At 62.5% G+C, this 27,546-nt stretch overlaps 3 protein-coding genes across 11 annotated transcripts in view; 1 reads left to right on the plus strand and 2 right to left on the minus strand.

Moving 5' to 3' along the window:
* The window catches only part of Ndufa13 (NADH dehydrogenase (ubiquinone) 1 alpha subcomplex, 13), a 7,079-nt gene extending 335 nt beyond the window's left edge, over positions 1-6,744 (minus strand). Inside the window, exons 1-4 of one of the 2 annotated variants that reach the window (XM_013507297.1) lie at positions 6,166-6,741; positions 1,316-1,394; positions 539-610; positions 3-72 (exon numbers count right to left, since the gene is read on the minus strand). In XM_013507297.1, the coding sequence (XP_013362751.1) occupies positions 3-72; positions 539-610; positions 1,316-1,394; positions 6,166-6,259 (315 nt within the window). In that variant the 5' untranslated portion in view covers positions 6,260-6,741. Of the gene's footprint in view, positions 1-2; positions 73-538; positions 611-1,315; positions 1,395-6,165 lie in introns of both variants that reach the window. The other variant, XM_013507298.1, reaches the window with a different exon arrangement.
* A 172-nt stretch (positions 6,745-6,916) lies between these two features.
* Positions 6,917-7,926, plus strand: Tssk6 (testis-specific serine kinase 6). Its single transcript, XM_005409638.2, has one exon. The coding sequence runs from the start codon at positions 7,017-7,019 to the stop codon at positions 7,836-7,838; it is 822 nt and encodes a 273-aa protein (XP_005409695.1). The 5' UTR covers positions 6,917-7,016; the 3' UTR covers positions 7,839-7,926.
* A 4,729-nt stretch (positions 7,927-12,655) lies between these two features.
* Positions 12,656-27,546, minus strand: part of Gatad2a (GATA zinc finger domain containing 2A) — a 66,946-nt gene continuing 52,055 nt past the window's right edge. For 6 of the 8 annotated variants that reach the window (XM_005409634.2, XM_013507293.1, XM_005409632.2 and 3 more), the window contains 10 exons: positions 20,933-21,065; positions 20,718-20,849; positions 19,747-19,836; positions 19,197-19,325; positions 18,917-19,084; positions 17,203-17,482; positions 15,252-15,574; positions 14,651-14,725; positions 14,195-14,390; positions 12,656-12,886 (listed from right to left, as the gene is read on the minus strand). In XM_005409634.2, the coding sequence (XP_005409691.1) occupies positions 12,756-12,886; positions 14,195-14,390; positions 14,651-14,725; positions 15,252-15,574; positions 17,203-17,482; positions 18,917-19,084; positions 19,197-19,325; positions 19,747-19,836; positions 20,718-20,849; positions 20,933-21,065 (1,657 nt within the window). In that variant the 3' untranslated portion in view covers positions 12,656-12,755. The remainder of the gene's footprint in view (positions 12,887-14,194; positions 14,391-14,650; positions 14,726-15,251; positions 15,575-17,202; positions 17,483-18,916; positions 19,085-19,196; positions 19,326-19,746; positions 19,837-20,717; positions 20,850-20,932; positions 21,066-27,546) is intronic. The other 2 variants (XM_013507292.1, XM_005409636.2) reach the window with 2 other exon arrangements.

Below are 27,546 nucleotides of genomic sequence, written 5' to 3' on the forward strand. Positions count from 1 at the left end.
ACCTTCCAGCCCGGCACGTCCTTCATGATGACGGCCTCCTCCTCCAGGTTCTCGCGCAGCATCTGCAGGACCCTGGGGCGGGGCGCGGCGGGTGAGCACCCCACGGCCCCTACCCTATCCCCGCCAACCCCCAACCCTCCCGCTTCCCTTTCTGTTTATCTGCCGTGCTGGGCATGGCACCCAAGGCCTCAGGCGTGCTAGGCAAGCACCACTGCGCCACGACCCCAGCCCTGTTCTAACGCTGTATTTTGGGACATGTCTCACTATGCTAGAACTTGCAGTCATCCTGCCTCAGCCTCCTGAGCAGCTGGGAGGGAAGGCTGGCAACCATGCCAGGCTCCCTCCCTCTGGCAAACTCCTGTCCTGTCTCCTGTCCCAGCCCTGCTGCCCCTTCCTCCGGGAAGCCTTCCTATTCTCCCCTCTGGGGTCTCCTGCAGGTCAAGTCTCTGGCCCACTCCCAAGGGAGGAAGCTGACAGACCCATGGGGCACCCCTGTGCGGGGCAAGCCTGCACCCTCCCGCCTGCTGGGCAGCCCTACCTGCGGTCCCGCTCGGCCTGCAACAGCGGCATCATCGCGATGCGGGCCTCCATCTCTTCGATCTGCAGACGCCTGTGAACCCCGACGGCGACAATGGGGTCACAGGAGGCTGCCGTGCGGGGCGGGGAGAGGAGGAAGGCTGGGGGGTGCCAGGGGGCGGAGCACCCAGGACTACTGGCTTCACACTTTCTTAGCAACTAAAAACTTTTTCCCTCTAAAAATAGCCCTGCCTGGTGACCTCGGTGCAGGAGGGCAGTCATCACGGGGCTGTGAGCCCTACAGAACCATGTCCCCTGGTCTCAGAATAACCTCAGGGTGTGAGCAGCCAGGAGGCCGTCCTCCCTTCTCCCTGCACCCTGCAATTTCCAAGATGCCACTGGCAGAGAGGCAGCCCCAGGGCCGGAGGGGAGCAGCCTTCACCGCGGGCCCCCTCGGCCCCCGCCCGTGTGGTGTGGCCTGGTTGCTACAGTGGATGATCAGCCTCGCCCCGGGGCCCGAGCAGAAGCCCCCGCGTGGCCATGTCACCAGCCTGCCCGGGGCTCCTTTTATGCCAGTGGGGTCCCCGGCCTTGGCCAGAAGGGGACCATGGACACCTGGCCACGGCTCCCTGCTTGCTGGGCCTTCCTGAGGGGAAAACAGAAATGCGCTCAGGGCCTGGACTGCGGGCTGAGGCCACAGCTGCCTGTGTCCAAGGCCACCAGCCCTGGCCACGGGACTCTCCCAGGAAGTGCAACGCCCACGCCGATGCCACCCACGCACCCGCCAGCCAGGCGCTACCTGCGCTCACGGTTCCACTTCATCATGCTCCAGTACCCGTACAGCAAGGTCCCGATGCCCAGGGCAAACATGCTGTAGCCTGCGGGGACAGGAAGACGGGCAAGGTCACGCTCCGGCCACTCCCACGCGCCCCGGCCAAGAGTGCCTGCCAGGGGCACGGGTCCCCGGGACCCAGCACTGACCTCATCTGTGCCCACCTGCCCTGCACTCTGGGGATGCCAGCCGGCTTTCATCTCACAGCCAGGCAGGGAAGGGGGCAGCCCGGGTCGACACGACTATGGCTGAGTGGCCCTGGTTCTAGCATCTTCCGGAAGCAGCCTGCCCCCATGAGGAGGGCGGCCCTGACAGCATCCACGGCTGGGTCCCAGCTCCAGGGGCTCCTGGCCACCAGGGCTACCACCTGCATGCTGCACGCACAGGACTCCATGCGGCCACCAGAGGAAGACAGTGCCGCACCGGGGGGCACTGTGACTTCCTGGCCCAGTGGGGTCAGGCCTGCGGGCTCCAGGGGAGGGACAGTGGCACCATGAATATTTACTGCGGGCCAGCGGGAGCCTGGCGCTAATCCTGACTAATCCTGACTCACTGAGGATGGGTGTGGGGCTGGCTCCCCACCACCACCACCTTCCCAGTCCGATCAGTCTCCTTCTCAGGGCCTGCTGGCTGCCAGGACAGACCACAGCTCAAGTTCACACCCAATAGGTGACCATCAACGGTGCAATGTTGCGTGAGGCCCACCAGGACTTGGGTGGCACAGGGGACCCTGCTCAGGGTCTGCTGAGGGCGGCCCATATCCCGTTCTTCCCTTTGCCAGCACCTCTGCTAGATTCTGAAGTGAATGAGAAAGTAGCTCCGGCTCTTACTGTAGAGTTCAACCTGTTAGAAACCTGTGCTCAGGACAGGGTGGGGTGGTGCACGCCTGTCATCCCCGCGCTGGGGAGGCTGAGGCAAGAGGACTGCAAATTCAAAATTAGCTTGGGCAACATAGTGAAACCCTGTCTCAAAATAAAAAAAAGGGCTGGGAATGTAGCTCCCTGTAAAGGCCCTGGGTTCCATCCCCAGTACCAAAAACAAAACGACAAGAAAAAACCCAGTAAATAAGTTCACAGATGAGAACATGCCCCAGATCGGTGCCCGAACGCACCGTGTCCCTCTCCCGCAGGAACCTGCCACAGGGCTCCCGGGGAAACGCTGGGGCCGAACAGCCAAAACCCCTCCAAAAACGTGGGACAGAGTCGCGGGACTCACACTTTCCCAGTTCCCCCCACACCACGCAGCTGTGTGTACAGGACAGCGTGGTCCTGGCACACGGGGACACGCTCAGCGGCAGGACAGAACCGAGTCCAGAAATAAACCCTCATATTTATGGTCAATTGATTCTGGACAAGGCTGCCAAGGCAATTCAACGGGAAAGAACAATCTTTTCACTAAATGGGACAACTGGACAGCCACGTGCAGAGCAATGACAGGCTATGTCCTTATCTCATACACAAAAATTAACTCTAAGTGGATCGAAGGCCTGAATGTGACAGCAGAAACCCACTCTCTCTTTTTTGTTGTTGTTTTTTTTTTTCCAGTACCAGGGATCGAACTCACCACCTTGTGCTTGCCAGGCAGGCGCTGTGCCGCTGAGCCAAATCCCTACCCCTAAAACCCCACTCTCTTAGAAGAAAACCTAGAATGGACCCAAGCCTAGTGGCGCACGCCTGCCATCCCAGCACTCTGGGAGGCTGAGGCAGGAGGATGGCCAAGTTTAAGCCCAGTCTGAACTACACAGTGAGACCCTGTCAAAAAAACCAAAAAAGCAGCCAGGCATGGTGATATACACACCTGTAATCCTAGCACAAGAGGGGCTGAGACTGGAGAATCAGTGAGTTTGAGACCAGCCTGGGCTATGTAGCGAGTCCCTGTCTCAAAAAACAAAAACAAAACAAACAAACAAAATTTCAGGTGCAACACTAAAAAGAGCTGGGCGTGGTGGCACACACCTGTCATCCCAGTACTTGGGAGGCTGAGGCAGGAAGATCACCACAAATTTGAGGCCAGCCTGGAATCGCATGGTGAGACCCTGTCTCAAAAAATAAAACAAGGCCAGGCGTGGTGGCACATGCCTGCAATCTCAGCGTTCTTCAGAGGCTGAAGCAGGAGGATCGCTGTGAGTTCGAGACCACCCTGGGCTACAAAGTGAGCTCAAGGCCAGCCTCAACTGCATAGCGAGACCCTGTCTCAAAAAGACAAAAAATAAAAAGAAATTAAAAATAATAAAAAACATAGGGCCAGGGATAGAACTCAGTGGCATAAGCGCCTGTCTGGCAAGCATAAGGTCCTGAGTTCGATTCCCAGTATGAAAATAAATAAATAAATATAATAAAAACAAACAAATACAGTAAATAAGAAAAGTAGGCAGGAATGAAGGAATAGATGATTGGTTTATACAAGCCCTGGATGCCATCCCCAGCACTACACAAAAATCAAAAACACATTTTAGGGATTTCAAGGTCGGAGGGTCTCAGTTCCAGGACAATCGTTTCCAAAAGTAAAACTTTTTTTTTTTTTTTTGAGACAGGGTCTCACTGTGCCTTTCAGGCTGGCCTCAAACTCACGGCAATCCTCCTGCCTCAGCCTCTGAAGAGTGAGAGATTACAGGCGTGCACCACCACACACTTCCAGCACTGGGCCATGCAACATCAGGCTGCCTGGCAGGCAGGGGACGGAAGGGATGCAGTGCGATCTGAGGCCTCTGTCCAGCACCTACAGGTGGGAGGTGTGGGAGGCAGGAAGCTCTGGGGGCCCCTGAGCAAAGACTCAGCACTCTTGCTGTTTCCCTCTCTCTTTTGTGGAACTGGTACTTGCACCCACAGCCTTCTCACTGAACTAAAACCCCAGCCCCACCACCCCGCTTGTTTTGAGACAGGGTCTTGCTAGGCTGTTCAGGCTGAACTCACTACATAGCCCAGGCTGGCCTCAAACTCGTGGCATCCTGCTGCCTCAGCCTCCCGCGTGCTGGGATTATAGGTGTGCACCACTACATTGTTTCTGTTTTTTATTGTACTTTGAGACAGGGCCTTTTCTGTTTCCCAGGCTGGGCTCCCTTGCAAGCCTTCTGCTTGCCGCCCACCCCGCTAGGATTACAGGTGTGGGCCGCTGCATCCAATTAGCACTCTATTTTTAATACGCGCCTTTTACCCTGTCCTCATCTTCCGGCTCTTGACACTATGGTGCCCCCTGCTGTGCCAGGCACTGCCCTCCTTAGCAGTCTCCTAAGGACACATCCTTAAGGCACTGCAGAGGACAAAGAAGGTGCCCCCTGTGGTGGCTCAGTCTTTGTTTGATCCACAGCATTCAGTAACTCGATGTTAAGGTTCAGTGGTCTGTGGCCTGTAACTTACAGCAAGCCTGCCTCTGCCTCCCATGGCCGGGATGACAGGCGTGCACCACCATCCCCAGCTCTTGAATTTGTCTTTGAACTGAGACATAACTTGCATAACATGCACGGGACATTTGGGGTTGGTTTTTTTGAGACAAGGTCTCCCTGTGTAACCCAGGCTGGCCTTGATCTTGCAACCATCCTCCTGCCTCAGCCTCCTGAGTGCTGGGGTTACAGGCATGGTCACCCCACCCAGCAGGCACAAGTTTTTAAATGCAAAATTCGAGCTGGGCGTGGTGGCGCACGCCTGTCATCCCAGCACTCAGGAGGCTGAGGCGGGAGGATCGTTGTGAGTTCGACACCAGCCTGGGCTACAAAGTGAGCTCAAGGCCAGCCAGAACTGCATAGCGAGACCCTGTCTCAAAAAGACAATAAATAAATAAATAAATAAATAAATAAATGCAAAGTTCAATGAATAACAGTAAATACACTCAACCATACGTTACTCTTTTTTTGACACATGGTCTCACTATACAGTTCAGGCTAGCTCTGAACTCATTATATATGTAGCCCAGGCTGAACTTGAACTCGTGGCAATCCTCCCGTGTCAGCCTCTGGAATGCTGGGGTCACACGTATAGGCCACTACACCCATCTTAAACCGCATTTAAATTTTCTTTCTTTCTTTTTCTTTTTTTTTTTTTTTTTTTTGTCTTTTTGAGACAGGGTCTCACTATGCAGTGCAGGCTGGCCTTGAGCTCACTTTGCAGCCCAGGTTGGTCTTGAACTCACAACGATCCTCCTGCCTCAGCCTTCCGAGTGCTGGGATGACAGGCGTGCGCCACCACGCCCGGCTTGCGTTTGAATTTTCGAATTTCGGGGCCAGGGATATAGCGCAGTGGCCTAAGCACCTGCCTGACAAGTGCAAGGTCCTGAGTTCAACTTCTGGTACAAAAATAAATAAATAAATAAAGTATGAATTTTCGAATTTCCATTAACTCTGGGGGCCAAGCATGGGCGCCTTTTATATTCTCTTTTATATTTTCCTGCGATAAACCCAATAATGAAACGTAAACGTTACTTGTAATGTTTCAAACATTGAGACCGTTTCCTGGGCACTGTGGGGGTGTAACGTGAGGGAGACCCTGCAACTGAAGATTCCCTCTGGCTCGGGTCCAAGCCTGCCTTAGGGGACCGTGGGGCCGTCGCAGCCTCGGCTTCCTTCTCCGTGGCCGAGGGCGGGGGCAAGGGGCCGTGCGGGCTCAGTTTAAGTCACTGTCAACCGGGTGCAGGAAGCAAGCAGAGACCTAAGCTGTAGTTACTCCGCCGCTACCATCACGACTCCTAAAGCCACTGGGGACCCCCGCTCTACCGCTGGTCACAGCTTCGGGTAAACTGAGGCCCGCTCGCATCGCCGGCTCCCACCCCTGCCGCAGCGCGCCAAGGGCCCAGACCCTGAGACCGCTGCGCACGGCGACACTGACCCGACAGTCCTCGGCGCGGCAGGTTCCGTTTGTAGTCGATGGGGCCGTAGCCCCCCGGCGGGGGCATGTCCTGCTTCACCTTCGCTGCCGCCATCCTTGTGGGACCCCGCACTTCCGGTCCCGGACGGAAGTGACGCGCTCACCCTCCGCCATGCTGAGTGTGGCGGAAGCCGCAGCGAAGGTCTCCCGCGGAGCGATCGGACGGTGGGGCTTGGCTCCGGCGGCAGAGTTCGTGGAGCCCTTATTTGCTGTTCCACCTGACACGGCGAGACTCGGTCATTGTTGGCACCTACAGCCCGCCGGGGTGCTCTCGACCCTGCACCAAAAGCGCTCCCTTCACCTTCCCTCCTTCGTTGCGCGAGGCAGTCAGAAATGCCGAGGGCCCCGGAGCCAGCTTCCCACGGCACGCGCCCCTCTCCCGTTCTCACCCCTCTCGGGGTTCTGCGGGCAGCTGAGGGGTCCTCGCGGTCGCTGGCTGGGCACACGGAGTTCGGGGGACTCAGGAGCAAGCGCTCCCGTCCCGGAGCGGACTCTGCGCCCCGGGGGCGGCCGGTGGCCTCGCTGCTGGCCTCTTGTGAGGAACTGACCGTGGAGCCAGCGAGTCACAAAGCGCGAGGCCCTAGGGAGGAGCCCTGGGTGGGGTCCGGCGGGAGTGACGCCCGCAGTCACTTCACAAGGCAGAAATTGTTACCCAGGCGATACCAGCCGCGGCGCCCGCGGGGTCGGTGGAGTGGGCACATGGGGGCGCGGGGGTGCAGGTGCCGATCGCCATGGGTTAGGCCCAAAATCGGAGTCCGGCCGCTCCCCGCAGCAGCCGCCTCCTGCTCCCCGCGCGCCCCCGGGGCGCCACCATGTCGGGTGACAAACTCCTGAGCGAACTCGGCTATAAGCTGGGCCGCACGATTGGTGAGGGAAGCTACTCCAAGGTGAAGGTGGCGACGTCCAAGAAATACAAAGGTACGGTGGCCATCAAGGTGGTGGACAGGCGACGCGCGCCTCCGGACTTCGTCAACAAGTTTCTGCCGCGGGAGCTGTCCATCCTGCGGGGCGTGCGGCACCCGCACATCGTTCACGTCTTCGAGTTCATCGAGGTGTGCAACGGGAAGCTGTACATCGTCATGGAGGCCGCTGCTACCGACCTGCTGCAAGCGGTGCAGCGCAGCGGGCGCATCCCCGGGACGCAGGCGCGCGAGCTCTTCGCGCAGATCGCGGGCGCCGTGCGCTACCTGCACGACCACCACCTGGTGCACCGCGACCTCAAGTGCGAGAACGTGCTGCTGAGCCCCGATGAGCGCCGTGTCAAGCTCACCGACTTTGGCTTCGGCCGCCAGGCGCACGGTTACCCGGACCTGAGCACCACCTACTGCGGCTCGGCCGCCTATGCGTCGCCCGAGGTGCTGCTGGGCATCCCCTACGACCCCAAAAAGTACGACGTATGGAGTATGGGCGTCGTGCTCTACGTCATGGTCACCGGGTGCATGCCCTTTGACGACTCGGATATCGCCGGCCTGCCCAGGCGCCAGAAGCGAGGCGTGCTCTACCCCGAGGGCCTCGAGCTGTCCGAGCGCTGCAAGGCCCTGATCTCCGAGCTGCTCCAGTTCAGCCCCTCTGCCAGGCCCTCGGCCGGCCAGGTAGTGCGCAACAGCTGGCTGCGCTCGGGAGACTCCGGCTAGGAGCCGGGGTGCCAGGGCTGCCCCGAGCCAGCCAGCCCCGCGCGCGCAGGGAAAGAGCGCCGCTGGGGACTGGCGACCGAGCCTCCGCGGGCCACTGCGCATGCGCGCTCCCCTTTCCCCTCCCCCCCGGCAGGGCCGCAGGTACCCCAGCCCGCCCCCACCCACGGCCCCAGTCCCTCCTCCGTGATTTGGCCCCTAGTTCCTCCTCCGTGCTCCCGAGAGCTGAACGCGCATGTGCGTCCTCGATGCCCCAGGCAAAGGCGCCTCGGGGCGGGAGAGGAGGCGACGGAGGAGCATCGCGCCTGTGAGGAGTGAGCCGTGGCTGGCGACCTTGGAGGGCGCGCGGAGGCCGCCCTGTCCAGCCGGCCACGGTGCCAGGTTTCCGGCTGGAACCTGCAATAAACTCGCTCTTCCTCGCGCCGCACCTGTTTATGCTGGGAGGAAGGGTCGCTGCCGTCCCAAAGCAAGGCAGGCCGAGGTTCTGCCTTCAGGCCTCAGCGGGGCGTTAGGGGGACCCAGGCTCGGAGTCTCCGTGCTCCCCAACTTGGGCAAACCCAAGGGGGCTTCGTTGTTCCTGGGGCCGCGGTGGCGCTGGGCTGCGGAGCAGCTGGACCCGAGACACGACCCCGGGGGAGCTGCGCACTCTGAGCGTCTGCAGATGGGGAAGCTGCGGCCCTCACGGGCGGCGAGTGCTGGCGCAGCTGGACTCGGCTCAGCCGTGCTCAAGTGGGCAGGGAGAAAAACCTCCTCGCGGAGGGCCTGCTCTGGGCAGTTGGAGGGAGTCGGATGGCCCCCCAGCCCCAGCCCAGCCTCCCGGTCCTCCCTCCGGGCTCCAGCCGTGGGCCTGGCCCTGGGGCTAAGGTGAAGCGGGGTGTCCCAGCTGGTCCCGGGAGGAGGCAAGTGAAAGCAGGCTCGGGGAGGAAGAGGATTGAAGCTGCGCGGAGCACCGGGAGGGCCGGGGCTAGAGGGGCAACTCCCGGCTGACTAGGACTCTGCCTGGAGAGGCAGAGGCTTGGGTAGGGCCAGGCACCCCTGCGGCCTGGTAGGGAGGGGCTGGGGGCTCCAAGGGGCGCAGGGGCCGTGGTGACAGCAGCTGTCATCTTAGCTCACCCTGCTCACGGGAGCGCAAACCACCCCTAGCGACCCTTGTCTCAACAAAACAAAGGGGAGAAATGAGAGAAACCACATCCTCTGCCTTGTCCCTGAAGCCCAACCATGCACGGCCCTCGCTGTTCCTGGCCTTCCATGCTTGGTCTCGCCTCCGGGCCCTTGCACAGGTTGTTCACACTCCTGGCATCACTGCCCCTCTCATCACTGGTCTAGTTGGACAAGGTCACTCACACCTGTAATCCCAGCAACTCAGGAGGCTGAGGCAGGAGGATCTCAAGTTTGAGCTCAGCCTGGGCAACTCAGTGAGACCCTGTCTCAAAAGACAAAGGCTAGGAGTGTAGTTTGAGTTCAGTCCTCACCTGTGCGAAAAGTCACCTCCCGTCACCCCATCTGGCTGGCTACCATCATGCCCCCAGCACACGGTGCAGCCCCTGCGGTCTGCCTGCCCAGGAGCAGGGCTCAGGACTCCTGCCATCTGTGCCCACAGGGACCAGAGCCGAAGACCCCCCCGCTCCGCAGCTGGGCCTGTGCCTCGTGGCCCAGGGGTGAGCCAGTGTCAGATAGTAAGGGCGGAGGGCAGGGCCCAGGTGCTCGAGGTCCGGGATCCCCGTCAGTGCTAGATCGTAGGTGCCCATCTGGACCCACTGCGAGCAGTGCTGGACAGGCATGGGTTAGTTTGGTGGCTCTGGCCCTGGGGAGGACCTCAGATCCCAGGCCAGTGTCAAAGCACCTTCTAGTATGACAAGGCTCTGGGTTCAAGTCTCAGTACTAAAAAAAATGCCATAAAGCAATACAACCCTGGTCCTGAACACTCGGGGAAAACAGGGCTCCCATTTTACGCAGAGAAACCTGTACTCCCGTGTGAGGCTGCAGGGCCCCAGGCCACCCAAGGGGCAAACACCCCCTGGGCTCACCCCTGCCCGCCACGGGCTAAATGGGCATGAAGCCTAGGCCAGGGCCGGGCCAGTGGGAGTGGACAACCAGGGGCTCTGGCCCTCCCACCACCCAGAGGGCCCCTCCACCTTCCCTCAAGCTGGGCTAAGCCACCCAGGGAGACGGGCCGAGAGACAGAAGCAAAGCACAGCGACTCCTGGTCCATTCCTTTATTGTCCCGACTCTGAACTTGCTCGCCATACAGCGCACGGCCACCGACGGAGCCGCCAGTGTCTGGAACTTGTTCCGACTGGTGGCAAACATCATTTTACATTTGTCATCAGAGATTTAGAGTCACAATAAATACAAGTGACAACCTCCCCCTCAGAGCCCCCCACCCTGTGCTAGTGTGACCGCCTGTCACACTAAGAATTATAAAACTGCCGTCCTGCGGGGAAGCTGCTCAGTTCAAGATGCCATGCTAAGGTCCTGGGCAGCGTCACTTGGTGCGAGATAAACCCAAGGTGGGGTGGCCACGTCTGCCCAGGAGGGTGCCACCGGGTCACCCGCTCCCCGCCGGGCCCGCCCCAGGGGACACACCCCCTCGATGGAGGTGCACGTCTCGATGTCATCGCGGACTGCTGGCCCCACGCCCTGGCCAGAGCAGCAAGGGCTCCCAGCGCACCCGCCCTGCACCCTCGGAGCCGCTGACTCGGGGCGGTTCCCGGTCACCCCGGGGTTTGTGTCACGGGGAACAGGGACCCTTACGATTGCTACTGTTTGCCTCACGACCAGAGATAGAGCCCCACAGGACTCTGGGGGACACCAGCTGGGTTTTGGGGGTATACTTTGTGGCTGGTGTGATACCCCTAAATTAATGCTGCTCACCCGCTTTCCGGGGTGGCCCCACACCAGCCCACAGGGGCGTTGGGCCAGGCCACCAGCAGGGGCCTGAGTGTCCTCCGTCGCCCACCTGGGGCTTGCTGCACAGGCTACGCTGCGAAGGGGACTGAAGGAAAGACAAGCAGGGGAGGGCTTCCAAGACGCAGAAGCGCAAGATTAAGGCATCTCACATTCTTGTCCCCCCGTACTTCTAAAAAAGCTACATTAAGTCACAGTATGCCGTCCCTCATGGGAGCGAACACTCCCGGGACCGGGCTGGGGGCTGGAGGTGCGGAAGGAGCCAGGGCCCCGGGCACCGTCTCCAACCCTGTCCTGGGTTCACGGCCGGCTGATGGTAGGTCCTGGAGGGAAAAGCTGGAGGCGGGCGGCGACTCGCCCGAGTTACTGCATAGAGCTGAAGGCAGCGGCGCTCGGCCTGGGGGACCGGCCCGCGCCAGGGACAGGGTCAGAGGCTCAGGTGGTGGGAGGCGGGGCTGTCTGCCAGGCACACAGAAACGCGAGGAGAAACGCTTGCATACTTTTTTTTGGTGTCAAAACACTCTCCCCCTTTCCACAGCCAGGCTCCCTCCTGCCCAGAGTCCCTGGCTCTTGGGGTGCGGCCACCCTCCCACACCCCCTCAGTTACACACTCAATGCGGAAGCCAGGGGGAAAGTCGGGACTTGCACAACATAAACCGAGAGCGTTTTCCAAAGCCAGGTCCTCCACTGGGTGTCCGACTGTTCCCCGAGACTGACGACATTCACACTCCGGGAAGGTGGGGTTACATGAGCCTTTATTAGAACGCTGGCTGTCGCAGTGTCTGGAGAACGTCCTACAGAATGAGGGTTTTAAATTAAAGTCCCTAATTGCATCGGTAGGGAACGGGCTGGTGCGGAACCGGGAGCGGCGCCCCACCTCCGCGCGGACGGGCGCTGCGGCAGACGCACGGCAGCTCTGCCTTTCTCACGGAACCCACTTTTAAAGAGCGGGAGGGGAAAGAAACGAAACTAAAGCAGACCTGATCCTTTAAAAAACGTTTCTGTAGACTCTAAAGGGGAGAAAGAAGTCGGAAAGCAAACCCTGATAGCAGCCCCAGCCTGAGGGGCCGGCTCTGGCTACACTGGAGGGCACCGAGCTCCTCAAGTCTGGGGCGCAGCCTGCCCTGCCCTGCCCTGCCCTGCGCCTGCACGACGCCTCGGCAGGGCAGCTTGAGATTGTGTCCATCAGAATAAGTAGAAAGAAAAATTTAATAAAATAAACCACCACCACACGGCCCCGCGCGGCAGCCTCCCCTCGGCTGTGGCTCCCCCCGGCTCCGCCTGGCTGCACACCAACTCTCTCCTGCCCACCGGAGGCGGAGGCAGCAGGGCTTCTCAATCCGGGTCCTGGCGGGGTCTGGCTACAGTTTGTTCTTCTGCTGAGTGTGGGTTTGGGGACTCCAGGGGCCCCAAAAGAGCAGCAATGAGGCTTCTGGTGGGAGTGCGACTGGCATCCCCGTGTCCACGAGCCGCCTGGGCCTGGCCGGCCGCCTTGCGGGAGCAGTGCGCGCGGTGCCCCGCTCCAGGCCGCGCAGCTGCGGGTCCACCCTCAACTCCATCACGAGGTGATTCAAACAGAACAAAACAAACACAACTTTCAACCTATAGATCGGCAGGAAGGGAAGCGAAGATTGGGAGCCTAAGACAGGGAGAAGCGTGAACAAACAAGGCGCCCCGCTCAGCTTCCAAGGCCGGCGCCGGGCGGTCCGTGTCCAGGGTAAGCCGCCAAGCGCCACTGGGCCAGGCAGGGCTGCGACCAGAGCCGGCCCTGAGGTCCATGTTTCTGCTGGTGTCGGGCAAACTAAAGGCAAAGAGAGGAAGGAAGAAAGCCCAGGGGAAGGTCCCTCGGTGCCGACCCTTGTCGCCAGGGGAGCGGCCCATCGCCCCGCCGTCACCAGACTGCAGCCGAGGACAGGACGGCGTCTGCTGCCTCAGGCAAGCGCAGCGTCTTGGCGTCTGGTCGGGCGGCATCCGGGCTGGAGGGCGCCTGTCCTCCACGGGGCCGGGCTCGCACTACTTCCACGTGGCCGACTGCGGAATGGAGCGTGGCGGGATCATGTCGAGGAGGTATTCCCGCTGGCGGTCCACGGCCGAGGACGTCTTGTGCACAGCCAGGCTGGGGCTGACAAACGCGAGGGTCCCGCCTGCAACACAACAGGACGGCTGCAGCGGCCGGGCCGGGCCTAGAGCAAAGGACGGCCTCGGCTCCCCGCGTGGGCGAAGGCCAGAGGGCCAACAGCCACCAGGTGCTCTGTGAAGAGGGCACTGTGACCACGGAGCAGGCACCACAAGCGTAGAAGGGAACAAGCGTAGCCTGGCGACAAGGGTGGGCAGACGCCAGAAGCCACTAAAAACAACCTCACCCGAAAGGCTGGCTTGTGTGCTGTTTGTGCTATCGGGGAAAGAAGCCAGGGTCTTCACCACACCACACCCAACCCCTTTTATCTTTTGAGACAGGGTCTCACTGACTTGCCCAGGGTGGGCTGAGCCTTGTGATCCTCCTGCCTCAGCCTCCCAGAATGCTGGGGTTCCAGTGTGCACCCACCGTGCCCCGCCAGTATCACCCTTTGTAACTGGTGGACAAGGCAGTGGCTTTCACCCGCACTCTCTCCAGTGCCTCGGGCCCCATGATTCTGGGTCTCCCCACGAGCTTCTGTGGGGTCCACACGTCGTTTGTCCTCTGCAGCCGGCATTCGGGGATGGTGCTGCATCCCGTATACACCAAAGCTGTGCTCGGTGACAACTGGCGCCCACAGATTTCATTTCAAACCCCACCTTACAAGCACATGTCCACTTTTCCTTTGCCCGTCCTGTTTTTGGGCCTCACTGCGTGGACAGGACCGTACTGCACGGCCCCTGCTGCACCCCTGGGTTTAAGCAATGCCCCTGCTTCAGCCTCCCACCCAGCAACCCTGCACTGGTCAGTGTGAGCGCTCTGCTTTCCAGGCCTCCAACTCCTCTGCAGCACGCCCAGCCCCACTTCACCCTCGGCGAGGCCGGCACCTGGGCGCACCCCGAGCTCACGCAGCTGGCTGCCAGCTCTGCCTGGGCCTTTCACAACGGCCTGAGCTACCTACTTCCTAGGCCCTTGTTTCCGGTGGGCACATGCAAGTAGTACCCAGCTCACCCCACGTCCTCCCGGAAGTGAGGAAGGGCCCCCACAGGCTTCGCAAGGACGGGGCCTCGGTCTCCCATCCCCACAGCGGGAGCAAGGGAGCCTCTGCCACCGCCCGGCTCTGCACTGGCCCCTCCTGCGGGGAGAGGGGGCCGGGGCTGACCGAGCCGGCACTCCAGTGTGGGGTGCCTGCGAGCATGGGGTGCCGAGCAAGCAGGGCCGGCACCTGTCCCGGGCACCCTGGCAGGTGCGGGAGATGCCGCCAGAGGCGCCGCTTCCCTCGCGCCGCGGTGGGCTCCTCGCGGAGGGGAGCGGGTGGGCGGCAGCGGGCGCTCACCTGCACTCAGGGGCGTCTTCTTCCAGTTGGTGGCAGCACCGCCCTTGGCGGTCCCCGCAGCTCGCTCGGAATGTCTGCCGGTCCTGCCGACCAGCGCCGTGGCTGAGGCTGCGTTCTGCAGTTTGGGCGACTGGCTGAACGTGTGCAGGACGCCTCGGGGCGTGGCGGCCGAGCCCCGAGAGAGCTGGCTGGAGGCCTGCAGGGAGAGGGCACCGGCTCACAGCAAGCAGGGGCGGCGCGGCGAGACGCCTGCTCTGCGCAGCCTCTCCTCGCTCTGGCCGACCTCTTCCCACCCACACGCACGGGTCCCTAGAGTCCAGAATCAGACCAGGTGAGTTACACCGGGGCAGGAACGAGGGAGAGAGAGACAGACAGACGCGGGCAGCGCGACAGCTGCCGGGTGACTGCGGCAGTCAGCGCCCGCGGGGGCTCCCGGCCCGGCGCTGCGGTTCTGACCTGTAGCACAGCCCCGTTACTCCAGTCGCGCGCCTCTCCTGAGCGGAACGCCAGCTTCCGCCGGGGCTTTATGACCTGCACGAACGGGCGAGAGGGGTCAGTGGTCTGTGTGGCCGCCAGCCCAGGTGACCTCGGTAGCACAGGTGACCCTGCGGGACAGGCCCTGCCCCAACAGCAGCACGCTCGCCTGCAGCTTTAGATGCGAAAACGTGTTTAGTGACTTCTGAGGACACAAAAATCACAGCTTCCGGTCTACAGAGGGTAGGAAGGAGAAGCATCAAAAAATAACTTAAAAAAGCCTGACTTGAGACTCGCTTCTCTCCTTAATTCAGCCAAAGCACTTTCTGCTGAACGCCCCTGCTGTCAGCGTGGCTTCTGGGAGTCTTTGCAAACAAGCAGCACTTGTCAGCCAGGCGCTGCGAGTGAAGGCTACAGAATCTCAAGAAACTGCAAATTAGTGTTTTCACCGCCCGACACCACCATTACACCACCATTAAGTGCAATTTAGACGCGCAGTCAGCAATCAGGCGGCTGAGCGCCAGGGACAAGACACCAGGCCACTGCCTTCTGGGGACACTGCACTGCGCAGGGGGGGCCTCACCTGCTTCAGCGCGGGGTGCGGGGCGGCGGCGGGCTCAGCTTTGGCCGCGGTGGGCGCCGGGCCCTGCTGCAGCAGCCGCTGCTCGATCTCCTGCTCCTGCTGCAGCGCCTTGACGAAGGCAGCCTTCAGGCGGCTGGTGTGCTCCACCTTGAGCGCCTTCTTCTGGTTGGACGTCATGCAGTTCTCGCACATGATGGCGCCGCCCTTCTCCTCGCGCCAGCGGCAGGTGAAGTCCGTCTTGCACTGTGCGCACATGTAGGGCTCTCGGGCCAGCACGGCGGCAGCGGCAGCGGCGGCGGCGGCTGCTGCTGACATCCTGCCCGCTGCAGGGACGAAGGGCACCAGTGTCGGGCACCGGCGTCAGGCCCCGCTGCAGCGAGGGACAAGCTGCCACACCAGGGCCGGAGGCCGTAGTGAGATGTGGGACAAAGTATGAGCGCAGCCTGGGCCTCAGACGCCTGGCAGCAACCAGGGCCCCCAAGCTGCAGATGTGTTCTGTCCACCCTGCAGATGCGGGCCAGCCAAGGCCCGCGGCGAGGGAAAACGCCAAGGGTGAGCAGCGCTGTGCCGGCTCCCACCCTGTCCCACCCGTAACAAGCAGCCTTGAGACCCTGGCCTCACACCGCGCCAACAGGCTGCCCAGCCGGCTGGTGCCAGCGAAGACAGGGACCCAGGGCGTCTGCAGGGCCAACGGCTGCACCCACAGGGCCAGGGAGTGCAGACCAAGCACACACCCTGGTCAAGCGCAGCACCGGGCCACTCACTCTCCCGCCCTGCAATGAAGATGCCGCGGGAGGAGGGCAGCGGCAGGAGGGGGCGGGCCTCGAGCCAGGGAGTCCGAGGCTGCGCACGGAGCTCTGGCGGGGCGCGCCGTCTTCTCCTGGCATTCTCTCACCCCGCCCCAGGGTTGCACACCCGGGGCTTTACCTGCCTCTTGGTCATCACAGGGCACGCCTGGCGCGGACGCTGAGGACTCTCCCCTCCCTCACCCGCCTGGCCTGGCCTTCTGCAGCCCTGCAGGAGGCGGCCATGGAGAGGGCGCCTTGTCCCCCAGAGCAGACGGTATGTCAGCTGCCCAAGTTGCCTATTTGAAAACGGCCCTCTCCCTGTATGTGGCCAGCCCTCTGGGAGGAGGTGGACACTGCGTAGGGCCCAGTCATCGCCAGCGCCATGGAGGGGCCTCTTTTAGGTCCCCGTTTCTGCCACCTGAGCACTGAGGGCAGGGGCAACAGGGGTGCTGGTCTGGGGACTGGACACCCACCCCAGCAGGAGTCGCAGAGATCTGGGCCTCCTAGCCAACCTGGCAGGGTCGGCACAGCGCCCGCGCTGGAGCCCAGGCCATCCCGCAGCAGCCCCTGCCAATAGGGCCTGGCAGCAAAGGGCTCCGGACAGGCCAGGCATGTCGGGGCCTCACTCCCCCAGGGCACCCCGCGGCACCAGGGCACACAGGATGACACCCGGCAACAGGCGCCAGGTACAGCTGGGCCGCTGTACAACTCTGAGGCTGGGAAGGCCGGGGCCACTGCTCTGCCCCGGTGGAGGTGCTGCCTGGCGGGGCGGGGCTGCTCAGGCCTGAGCTGAGGGATGGGGCCAAGGCTGAGCCTGCCAGGCCCTGGCGCTTCTGCCACCTAATGTTTCCAGCCTGAGGTGACCCCTCAGGGAGGGCTCCTGGGGGTGTATGAGACAAGAACCTCACTAGAACTCAGGTTCTGGCACTATGGGCTTGGCCTCTGCATCCGGGGAGCAGGTGCCAAGGTAAGGGAGCTGACCCCAGCAGGGGTGGTCACTGCACTTGCCCTGCCAGTTCCTGGGTCTGCAGCTATTTGTCCTCCTGGACCATAGGCCTCGCCAGGGCTGGCTCTCCAGCACAGGGCTGGCTGTGTCCCACTGCACAGCAGGTGGCCTCTACCACACGCCAGGCTGGGCGAAGGCAGAACCTGCCGGTACCCACCTTGCGTCTCCAGCAGGTTCTGCACCACCTCCTCCAGGCCGACCAGGTAGATGAACTCATTGTTGGCGGCGCTGGGCAGGAAGTTCATCTCTGGGGCGGGGGGCTTGGGTGGGGGGATCTCCAGCAGCGTCTTCTCCAGCTGCTTGCGCAGGGCGAGCTTGGCCGCTGCCTGCCGGCTGGCTGGAGACTCAGCAGAGGCAACCACAGAGGCCACGCTGGTGGGCGTGGAGCTGGCCTGAGCGGAGGCAGTCGTCGTCCCCTTCAGAGACGCTGGGGTAGCCTTTGGGGAAACAGTACCCTGGTCAGGGGGCCCGGCGTTCCCACCTCGGGGGGCTCCGCTGGTGCACTGCGGCCTCGGCGTCCACGCCGCAGCCACGCGTGTGACAAGTCCTTTAACAGGAGCCCTGGGGCCCGGGCTGCAGCGCAGTCGTGAGCGCCTGCCCAGCACGCACAGGGCTCTGGCTTCCATCCCCAGCACGGCAAAACACAAAGAAAAGAAATGAGGCGAGTCTGAGCTGGCTGACGTTGGCCAGGTACAAGGAGTCAGTAGGCCACACGGGGCACGGCGTGAGACGCCCTGCCCGCAGAGGCGGGGGGAGCACAGATGGCCTCCACACGCCGGCACCTGCAGACGTGAGCATGCCGCGCACTGCACGCACACCCTCGGCGCAAGGCTGACACCTCGCCCCACGAGTGCCTCTGCCGGGGCACCGAGGCCCGGATGTTTCAGCGTGGCGGGGCAGCTCTGGCCCCACCCTGCCCTGCCTCCAGCTCTGCTCCCACATCCTGCTACTCCTCTGGAGCCCCGTGGCTGACCCCTGCTGGTCTCCATGAGCCCCGCAACTGCTCTCGCCCAAATCTGTCCTCAAGTTTCAGGAAAATGGGACGAGAGCCATGCACCCCAACCCTGGGTAAAGGGGTACAACCAGGGACCTGCTGACAGGCACGACAGTGGGCCAAGGAGCACGGAGGCCTCCACGGCTCGGAGAGGCCAGATGTGCTCCCCAAGCTGGCTGGCACCCGCTCTGCCACTGCCTGCCTCTGCCCACCCTCACAGCTCGAGAATGGCACAGAACAGACAGCTCTCCTCTGCGCAGGGCACCCCCTGCGGGGGCAGGACTGGCTTCAGCTCTGCACATGGGCTCAGGTTAGCAAAGGCAGGGCGGGAGAGGGGCTGCCCAGACAGCCCGGCACCCTCTCGTCTTTGTCTGAGGAAGGCGGAGAGGACAGTCTTGCCAAAGAAGGCAGAGCTCGAGAGAACACAGGCGTCAGCAGAGAGCCCTGCCGCCCTGCAATTTCACCCGTCAGACGGGCTCCTGCTTCCAGCCCGCCCCTCGGCCCAGCCCCCCTCCCGCCCTTCGCTGTCCCCCGGGGGCGGAGGGCAGACCCTCCCGCCTGAGGCTCTGAGGAGGGTGAAGGGACCTGCGGCTGAGAACAGATGCGCTGGCGCTGTGCAGCATCACAGACGTCGCCCTGCCCGAGCCCACGCTGCCGACAGGCCCGCGCGAGGAGGCGTGAGATGGGCCCTGGTTCACCTCAGCAGCCGTCCCCTGTCCGCGGCTCCCCACCTTTGCCATGTGGCCCTAAGGCCCCAGCCGAGGGGCTCCAGCCCCTCTCCCGGGGACATCAGAGGCTCATGTGGACCAGACACGCGCTCCCCCGGGTGCCACAGCACCCCGAAGACTCCCCACTCTCACCTCCACACGGACCCCACCTGTGGGATGTTGACGAGCAGACTGGCGTTGGGGACGTTGGCCACACGGATGAGTCCCTGCTGGATGATTCTCTGTCCCTGAATTTGCACGCTGGGCATGGAGGCGCGGGGTGCCAGGAGAAGGGGGGGCGGCCCCGTGCTGGAATGTTGTCTGATGTTGTGGATCTGCTGCGGGGAGGGCGAGACAGACACTGACTGAGACAGGCTGTGCAGCCGCTGGGCAGGGCGGCGCCACCTCCCGCAGATCCGGCCGGCCTGGCCACGGGCTGGCCCTGCGTACCTGGGCCCCCCTGACGAGCGGGGGCATGACGACCTGCGAGCTGGCCTGCGGGCCCAGCTTGGAGGACACCTGCTGCCCACCACGGACCAGGGGTGGTGGGATGACGCTGCCCGGCATTCGGGAAGAGGTCTGTCAACGACACCAACGCCCACATTTACCTGGCTTTTTCTTTTTATTATTTCATTATTATTTTTGTTTAACTGGCTTTTGGCTTTTTTAATTTTAGAAAAGTAGAATTCTACTTTAAAACTAACTAGGTAAAATGTGTATTTATCCTAAACGCAAACACTGCTACGAGCTCAGACACCGGGGCTCTTGCAGGAGCGCGTTAGGGCCGTGTGGCGGTGAGACGCCGGCAAGCGCCAGCCGTGCCCCAGGGACAGGGAAGGCGCTCTGGGGCTCAGCCTTGGGGGGGCAGAGGTGTCACCGGGGCCCCGCCAGCTCTGCGACATCAAGCATCGGCCTGGTCTGGGGACCCGCACGCGGTTCTCTCCCGACCGCAGCCGGAGCAGAGCTGCGGCCCCCGGCCAGCACGCGGAGGGTCACTGACCTGAAGCGATGTCTTGCCGGCAGGAAGGTTCTGGGTGCCCCGCACGAGCGGCGGAGGAGTGGTCACAGCGCTCCCAGCGGAGCCCGTGGGCTGGGAGAGAGAGACGCGCGGCGTGAGGCCCAGCAGGTACTTCCGCCGGCAGAGGCCTCGCTCCCTCCTGCTCCGAGCACACCAGCTCTCCAAGGTTCTGCCACCAGCCTGGCAACCGGCCCTCTTGGCGGCAGCCGTGGGGCCGCTGCACGGGGCCCAAGGCAAGGCTCTCCAGCAGACCCACCCTCAGCACCCCTGGCCCCGGGGCCAGCCCGCCCCGCTGGGGGGAGACGCCTGGTGATGGCCACGGCTGAGGCAAAGCCTGGGCCTGCGCGCCGAGGACGGAATCCAGGGCCTCGCGCGCTGAGCCGCCCGCCCTCCCCAAGCCTTCAGAGCCGGGTTTAAAGTCCCAAACTCCCCGGGAGGAGACAGTGACAGGCGGCTCATGTTCCCCAGTCTTCAGGGAGCAAAGTCCTCAGCAACCTCTGCCCAACCCACTTGCGCTGATTTCCGCGTGCCAAGGATGGGGACTGAAGCGCACGGGAGGCAACTGCGCCCGCAGCCAGAGCCTCCGCGGGGCGCTAGGAAGCCTACCGCGCGCCACCACGCGCCACCACGCGCCACGCGCCGGACCCCACAGGCGCAGCGCAGCGGAACCGAAGGACTCAGGCTCCCGGGGAAGGGCTGGGAGTCAGGTCCTGCTAGGCTCGGGGGCTCGGATCTGAGGGACCTGGGGCAGGCGCATGGCACAGAGGGTGGAGATGCCAAGGTACAGCCCACAGCGGGCACTGCCGAGGGCCCAAGCGCTCCACACCGACATGCTCTGCCGCTCGCCCAGCCCAGGGCGCGCCGGTACCCACACTCAGCGCTGCCCCACACCTCCCGAAGGGGACCCCCCGCAGCCTCGCCTGGCACCAGACTGCGCCCGCATGGCAGCGCACCTTCTGGGCGGTGGCTTCCTTTTGTATCTGACTCTGCCGGAGCTTTTTCAACAGAACAAGTTTCGCTTCTTCTAGTCTTAGCTCTTCTTTCAGCTGCTTGATCATCCTTTCCCGCTCCTCAGGACTACTTTTCTGCAAGAACGAAGCACAACAATTGGGCAGCGCGCTCGGCAGCGACCCTGGCACGCGTGCGGGGCCTCCTGAGCGAAGCTCACCATGAGGGCCTCGGTGCTGGTCTCCTTCAAGGCCACCTTGGTCAGCCCGTTCATGCGCGGGCTGGAAGGCTGCTCGCTGTCAGAGAGCACGATCACGTCGGGGGAGGGGGGCCTCCTCTCAGACTTCATGTCGCTGTGGGCAGAGACAGCGGGGTTAACGGAGCTGAGCGTCCGAGTGCCAGAGCTGGGCCGGTGCCCGCGGACGTGCAGCAAGCGGGGCGTGTCCTTGCACAGGCTCGCCACACCCACGTGCCCAGGCTGTCCCCTCACTGCAGGCAGCACGAGGCCCCACGGCCCCGGGCTGAGGACGCAGGTGCCGAGCGCAGCGTGGCGTGGTGCTGGGTAAACGAGCGCCGCCCCAGTTCCCAGGCCTGGCCTGGCCGTGGCCTTAGTTGGCACCCCGTACTAGGTGTGATGGGCTGTGTGCACACCCAACGCCAGAGGCTGCCACCTACCTACGCTGGACGCCATCTGACGGGGAGCTGCCCCCGACACCAACCTTTCTGCTCTGCTCAGCCCAGGCCTGCGGCGGCCTCAGAGGCCCGAGCACCTGCGCGCGCTGCGGGCCCCGCCTCGGAGGGCAGGACGCACGGCTGCGGCGGTGACGAGCTCCGACACCGACAAGAACGTCACCCGGCACCTGGGCGCTGCCCCCGCCACCCGCTCAGGACCGGTGCCCCTCGCCGCCACACTGCCCCACCCGCCAAGCCGTGCCGGTGCCTCTCGTCACCGAGGCCGGAGCCCTCCTGCTCCTGCTCGCGGCCTGCTCTTTGTCACTGACAAACTTCGGCCCCCACTGCGGGCTGAGCAGTGCCGGGGTGACCGGGAAGCCCCTGTGGCTCTTCGGTCACTTCCAGCAGGGTTCAGTCACAAAGGTCTTCGTGGGCCATGGTTTCCCAGACTCTGGCTCCAGCGAGCGTCCCTTCCTGCAAACCTGCACAGGACACTGCTAACCCGAGCGCGCGCAGGCTGACGCTTGGTTACCCTTTCTGTGACGCACACGCTAGGGCACACACACACTCGGGTGCCCTCAGGCACAGGCCGCACCAGTGCTACACTGCCACCACCTGACACACGGCGCCGCGGGCTTCTGCCCCAGCCACGAGGCCCATCTGCAGTGACGCACAGCACGCTGTCCCTGAGGATTCTCGCTGGGCACTTGCTCTGGAGAAACCACGAAGGAAAAGCAGCTGAATACACAATTTGTCCGCTAGGTGGCACTGTGATCTGCAGGACAAACTTGGCTGAAGTTAGCTGGAAGTCACAGCTCAAAGTTGTCCCTGCTTTGTCCACTACTCAGAGTGGGGACATCGCCGCTGGTCTGCTCGGCTTCACGGCGCACAGCCATCGCTCTCCCTGACCTTGAGACCAGGGCTGCCTCCTGGACTGGGAGCCGCAACTGCAGCCCTCCTCATCCCAGCCCCAGAGCACTCCTCCGGCCTGAGTTGGATTTAACCAGCCCTGTACAGCGGCCAACTTGACGGCCACGGGGCTGGGGGCAAGGCAGGAAGGGGCCGTGCTGAGTCCACAGGGAGGTGATAAAGTCGCCCTCCCATCTAAGTTGAGGCTCCCCAAGCCACTGGCAGGTCTGTGTCTCCGCACTGATGGCCCCATGCCGCCCAAGATCGACTTTCAAGGTGAGCCGGCAGCTCCAATTCCAGGTTCCCTGGATGCAGGCAAAGGCGAAGCACCTCAAAGGCGGGGGACCCACGGGTCTAGTACCAGGCCACAGCCACTGCGCACCCCTAGGTGGGCTCCTGGGCGGGCGGGCAGGCGGAGAAGCAGGGCCAGGGGGCACATGGAATAGTTGTGTGAGAAAGACATGCTGCCCGGGCCACACAGGGTGGTGACAGGAGGACCCACCAGAAGCAACAGCTGTCCTCGTGTGAGGGGAGGATGTGCGCCACTCACAGAGGGGAGAGGCCTCACGCAACCTGGGTCTGCGTGGGGCCAGAGGGCAGGGTGGGGACAGAGAGGGCCCAAGCGGAAGTTTCCTGTGAGGGCCGCCCTGACCTCTGTGCTCCCTGTCCTAGCTTGGCCTGAGACTGATCAATAACTTATCCAAGAGATGATATCTCCGCCCATCAATGATCACTCAGCATCCTAGCAGCCAGCAGGGAGTGAACTTCCTGTATGCTAATCAGGCCACCAAAAAGTCATGTGACAAAGGCATTTCCCTCCTTGGTCATGTGACCCTTTAACTGTGCCTTCCAACGTGAAAACCATGGCAACGGGCAGTTCTAACTGGTTTGTGACACACAGCCTTCATTTTGAAAAGGGAGGTAAGAGTTCAGGTGCTGTCAGAAAATGGAGGCGCCGGGCTCCCCGGGCTGCAGCCATTTCCTGTGTGGCACCAGCCCACAGAGACTGTGCTCGAGTCCCAGGCCCTGGGTCACCTCTCGCAAGCCCAGAGGTGGCCACCAGCCTGCCTAGTTTCCGAAATGAAAAACTTTCCCTAATCTCAATTTTTTTTTTTTTTTTTTTGCGGGGGGTGGGGTGGGGTGGGGGCGATGACTTCAAGATTCTTAGTACTGTACTTTTCTGGACAGTTCTTAATGGGGGGGAGGGTGGTTTAGAATGATTCCAAGGATTCTTTTAAGAGGAATTTTAAAAAAATTACAAAAGAACACTTCAGGCCAGAATAAAAGCAGAGGCAACCTAGCCCAGTGTGCTGGGAGGGTGCGTGTCCACTCCAGCCAGCCACGGCCTTCCACCACGGGCCGCTGACGCAGGCACCAACTTCTTTATTTGGAAGCTATGTGTATTTCGGGGCAAATCTGATAAACTAATCCCACCTGGCCATCTTTGCAAACTCTTACTAAAACAGTGCTCCAAAGAGATTTTACGTGACCTACAAAGATCCCTGGAAGCAGGCCGGGCTTCTATCAGCATCCACAGTCTCACGCAGCACTAGCAACTGAGGGACCCACCGGAGCATCTGCAGAGCTTCTGGAGGGAGGCAGGACTGTAAATGTCGACTGCCGCACGGTGCCACCTGCACAGGTGATGGCGCTGGCTGCTCAGCCTCAGAATTCATACTGAGCACCCCTTCACCTGCGCTGGGGTTAGGCATCTCATCAAGCAAATGCAGAGCTGTCTCCAGGGCTCAGACCTTCACGGTCCTCAGAACAGGCTGCGTGTGGCCAGAGAGGGTACACCTGACCCCACTCACTCACTCGCCCACCTCAGCCAAGAGCCCACGCGAGCAGTGGGAGCTGCACCAGGTGGTGGAGAGAAGCTGCATCGGAAGCAGCTTTGTACTTTGGCTCGGTCCATTAAGATGCACAGGGCAAACACAAGCCTAGGCAAGTCCATACGCAGGAGGCCCCTGCAGTCATCCTGGGGCGAGAGAGAAAGCCCTTAAGAAAGAATGGCCAGAGACACACCTGGGGGAGCTCATCTAGGAAGCGCAACAGGTTAGAGGAGCACAGCGCACACCTGCAGTGGCCCATCTGCCCTCTCTTGGGCTGTACAAAGTCGCAGACAAACATCCTGACAGCCACCCCAGCCACCGTGGCCACAGCCAGCCTCTCCTGAGCGCACAGACCGAAGCCTCCCACGTATGCAGGCCCTGGGACTAGAGATGCTGCTCAGGACAGGCTGGCGAGCCTGCAGGGCCACCTGCTCCCTGCACCATGCACGACTCCCCTCCCCAGCCAGACCCCTCAGGCGAGGCAGCAGGCAAGTGGCTGCGAGGGTGCTGGGGTGGGGCCCTACTGGACCCTTCCATACTCGCTCACCTTGGTCCCCCCAGGCCGACCCGGGCGCTCCGACCTCCACACACAGTGCCTGTGGAACCCCTCTCCCTCCGTCCACCACACACCCCGGCCCCCGTGAGCCCCATCACCCTTCACCACTCAGTTCCAACCACCCCTGCCTGCCTACACCCTGGCCCCGGGGTGGTGAGCGGGGCCCCATGCGCACGGGGACCCCAGCAGTGCATGCCCCGCAGCACGATGGGGAAGCCCTCTCAGCACCACCACCCTCCCCAGGGATCCGCTGCAGGCAGCACAGGCCGAGTCCAGGCCCGTGCCTTCCCAAGGCGCCGCCCAGATCTCCATGCTCCCCCAGGAGCCAAGAGCCTTTGCTCCCAAGGCATCTGCCTGGTGACCCCTCCCAGTGGCCCTCTCCCCCTCCCAGGAGGGCTGCCCCTGCATGGGCCAATCTGTTCCCAGGGGACCGAGAGCAAAGGCAAGGGGGTGGGGTGGGGTCAAGGCCCGGGGATGACGAAACATGTGCCTCTCCAGGGCTGGAGGAGCGGGCCTGCCCCCAAAGGCCCCGGGGCCTTCCATCCCAGGCCCAGGCTCTGCTCACTCCTGAGCTGCCCCCGCAAAGATGCAGGCCTGCAGTTCCCCAGGGCATTTGGCTGTGGAGAGCCTGCTGACCTCGCTAGGACACCAGGGTCCCTGGCTTCCTCCTCTGGTCTCTGGAAGAGACAGGTCTCCTGGGCTGCCTGGTGAGGGGAGCTCTATGCCCACAGGTGTGGACTCCCTGGGCAGCTGCCCCTCACCCAGCCCAGTGCATACATGAGAGGCCCCCTGTAGCTGGGCCTGGAGGCTCCCGGGTAGGGCACCTGCACCAGACCATCCGCTCCCTCTCCACAGCCAGCAGGGCCCCATCTTGGAGGATCCTAGGCAACCCCGAAACTGCCAGAGCACCACACCCCGGAAGGGCCTCAACGGACACCCAGGCAGGACGATGACCTCGAGCTCGGTGCAATGATCCGTTCAGAGGGACGCTTCCTGGGCTCCCTGACTCTGAGGCTGAGCAGACGAGGCAGCGAACTGGCTCGGCCTTGCAGCTCCTGAGCAGGGGCGGAGAATGTACTGACTGAACAGGCGACCAGAGAGCTTCCCGCAGGTGTGCAGAGCAGACAGCCTGGCGGCCGGGGCTCCAGGATGGGGTCTGAGCTCAGAGGAACCCCTCGACTGGCACCCCTGCCCTCATGGGCAGCTGCTTCCCAAAGCACAGGACATGGGGCTGCTGAAACAACGCAAACCCACTTCAAAGGATTTCCAAACTACACTGTTCTATGTGCTGCTAATAAGCACAGACCCTGAAGTCCGAGCGCTGTCTGAGTTCAGGCGCTTCTGTGGGGACCAACAAGGAGCCCCAGCACTCAGGACTGACAAAACCCTATACCCAGGGGCAGAATGGTGTGGGACCCTGCAGAGGCCCACTGCCTGCTTCTGCAGAGCCAGCGGATGCAGCGGTGGCCTGGGTGGCGGCCAGCCTGTGCTCCACCCCACCCCGGTGGGTTCTGTGGTTCAATCTCTGAACTATAGAGTGGAGGGGAGCAACCTCGCAGGTTTCTGAGGCACAGCCCAGGAGCCTTGCAGCTGCGGCCTAGGCCTTCACAGCGCAGGACACCAAAGCTGGCGAGGGAACAGACGGAGACAGACACGGCCAGGCCAGCCACACCCAGCCGCGCAGCCACTGCACAGGAGTGATGAAGCCACCGGGGACGCCCGCCCAGCTGACATGGGACACAAGGACCAGGAGGCCCGAGAGGTCCTGCCCGCCGGAGGCATCAGCGGGGCAGCAGCCCACAGACAGTAACATGTCAGTACGTCCTCGCTGCAAACCACAGGCTGACGAAGCCTCAGCCGGCCCAGCGCGGGAGCTTGCCGCATCGCGGCTGCTGCTTCCCTCAGACTGCCCCCCAGAGGCCACCCACGCTGGACACCAGCCTGGGCCAAGGCAGGGAGAGGACAGGACAGGAAACGAGAGACTGACGCAAGTGACCGCCCCGCTGAGCTTTCACACTGCCGGCCATGATGGACTGGCTGGGTGGCACAGAGGCAGGGCTGGCTGAGCCAGAGGAGCAGAGGAAGCCGTACAGGAGACCAGGGCTGCTGGGAAGAAAGGGCTGGAGAGGGCCCCAGGGGAGACGGGACCATCTGAGGCCTGGGAGGACCTCGGCCTCCAAGCCTGTGACAAAGCCAAAAAGCAGTTCTGCGTGCTTCCCTCACCGCATCGCCCCCACCTGTCACCACTTCGCAAAGCACTTTCAGGGAAGCCGGTGAGAGCCTTAAAGGAGACGGGTGGACAGGCAACACCTCGGCTGGCAGGCCGTGCCCTGGGTGTGTCCACATGCATCTGGGGACTTGCACCGCCACCTGGTAGGGGCAGCTCCCTCGCACCCCGGCAGAGCCTGCTCTCCTCTCCTTCAGAGCCACTGCACAAGACCACAGGACAGCTCTGCGGCCTCAAGGCTCACACCCGCTGGAGGCATCCCCAGGGAGTCACTGCAGGCACAAGGCCAGCCCCCGGGGGCTACAGCCCACCTGCTCCTCACCAGCGCCTGCCCGGCGACCCCCTCCTCCCTCTCAGCATCCATTTCCATCCCTCTGCAGTAACCCGAGCTCCTCTGGCTTCCATGCAAGGAGAAAGGCCCAGTGTCACTCCGTGGGGGCCAGGCAGTCAGGACACATTTTGCTTCTCTGCCACAGAGGCCACGGGGGTGAGCAGCTGGGATGGGAATTTTGAAATCCAGCCATCACAGGGCTGGGGATTTAGCTCAGCGGCACAGTGCCTGCCTGGCAAGCGCAAGGTCGTGAGTTTGATTCCCGGTACCGGAAAAAAACCAAATCCCCCCCCCCTCAACAAAAAAT

The sequence above is a fragment of the Chinchilla lanigera genome, unplaced genomic scaffold (genome assembly GCF_000276665.1).
Source record: "Chinchilla lanigera isolate Chin_1 unplaced genomic scaffold, ChiLan1.0 scaffold00123, whole genome shotgun sequence".
Classification (NCBI taxonomy): Eukaryota; Metazoa; Chordata; class Mammalia; order Rodentia; family Chinchillidae; genus Chinchilla; species Chinchilla lanigera.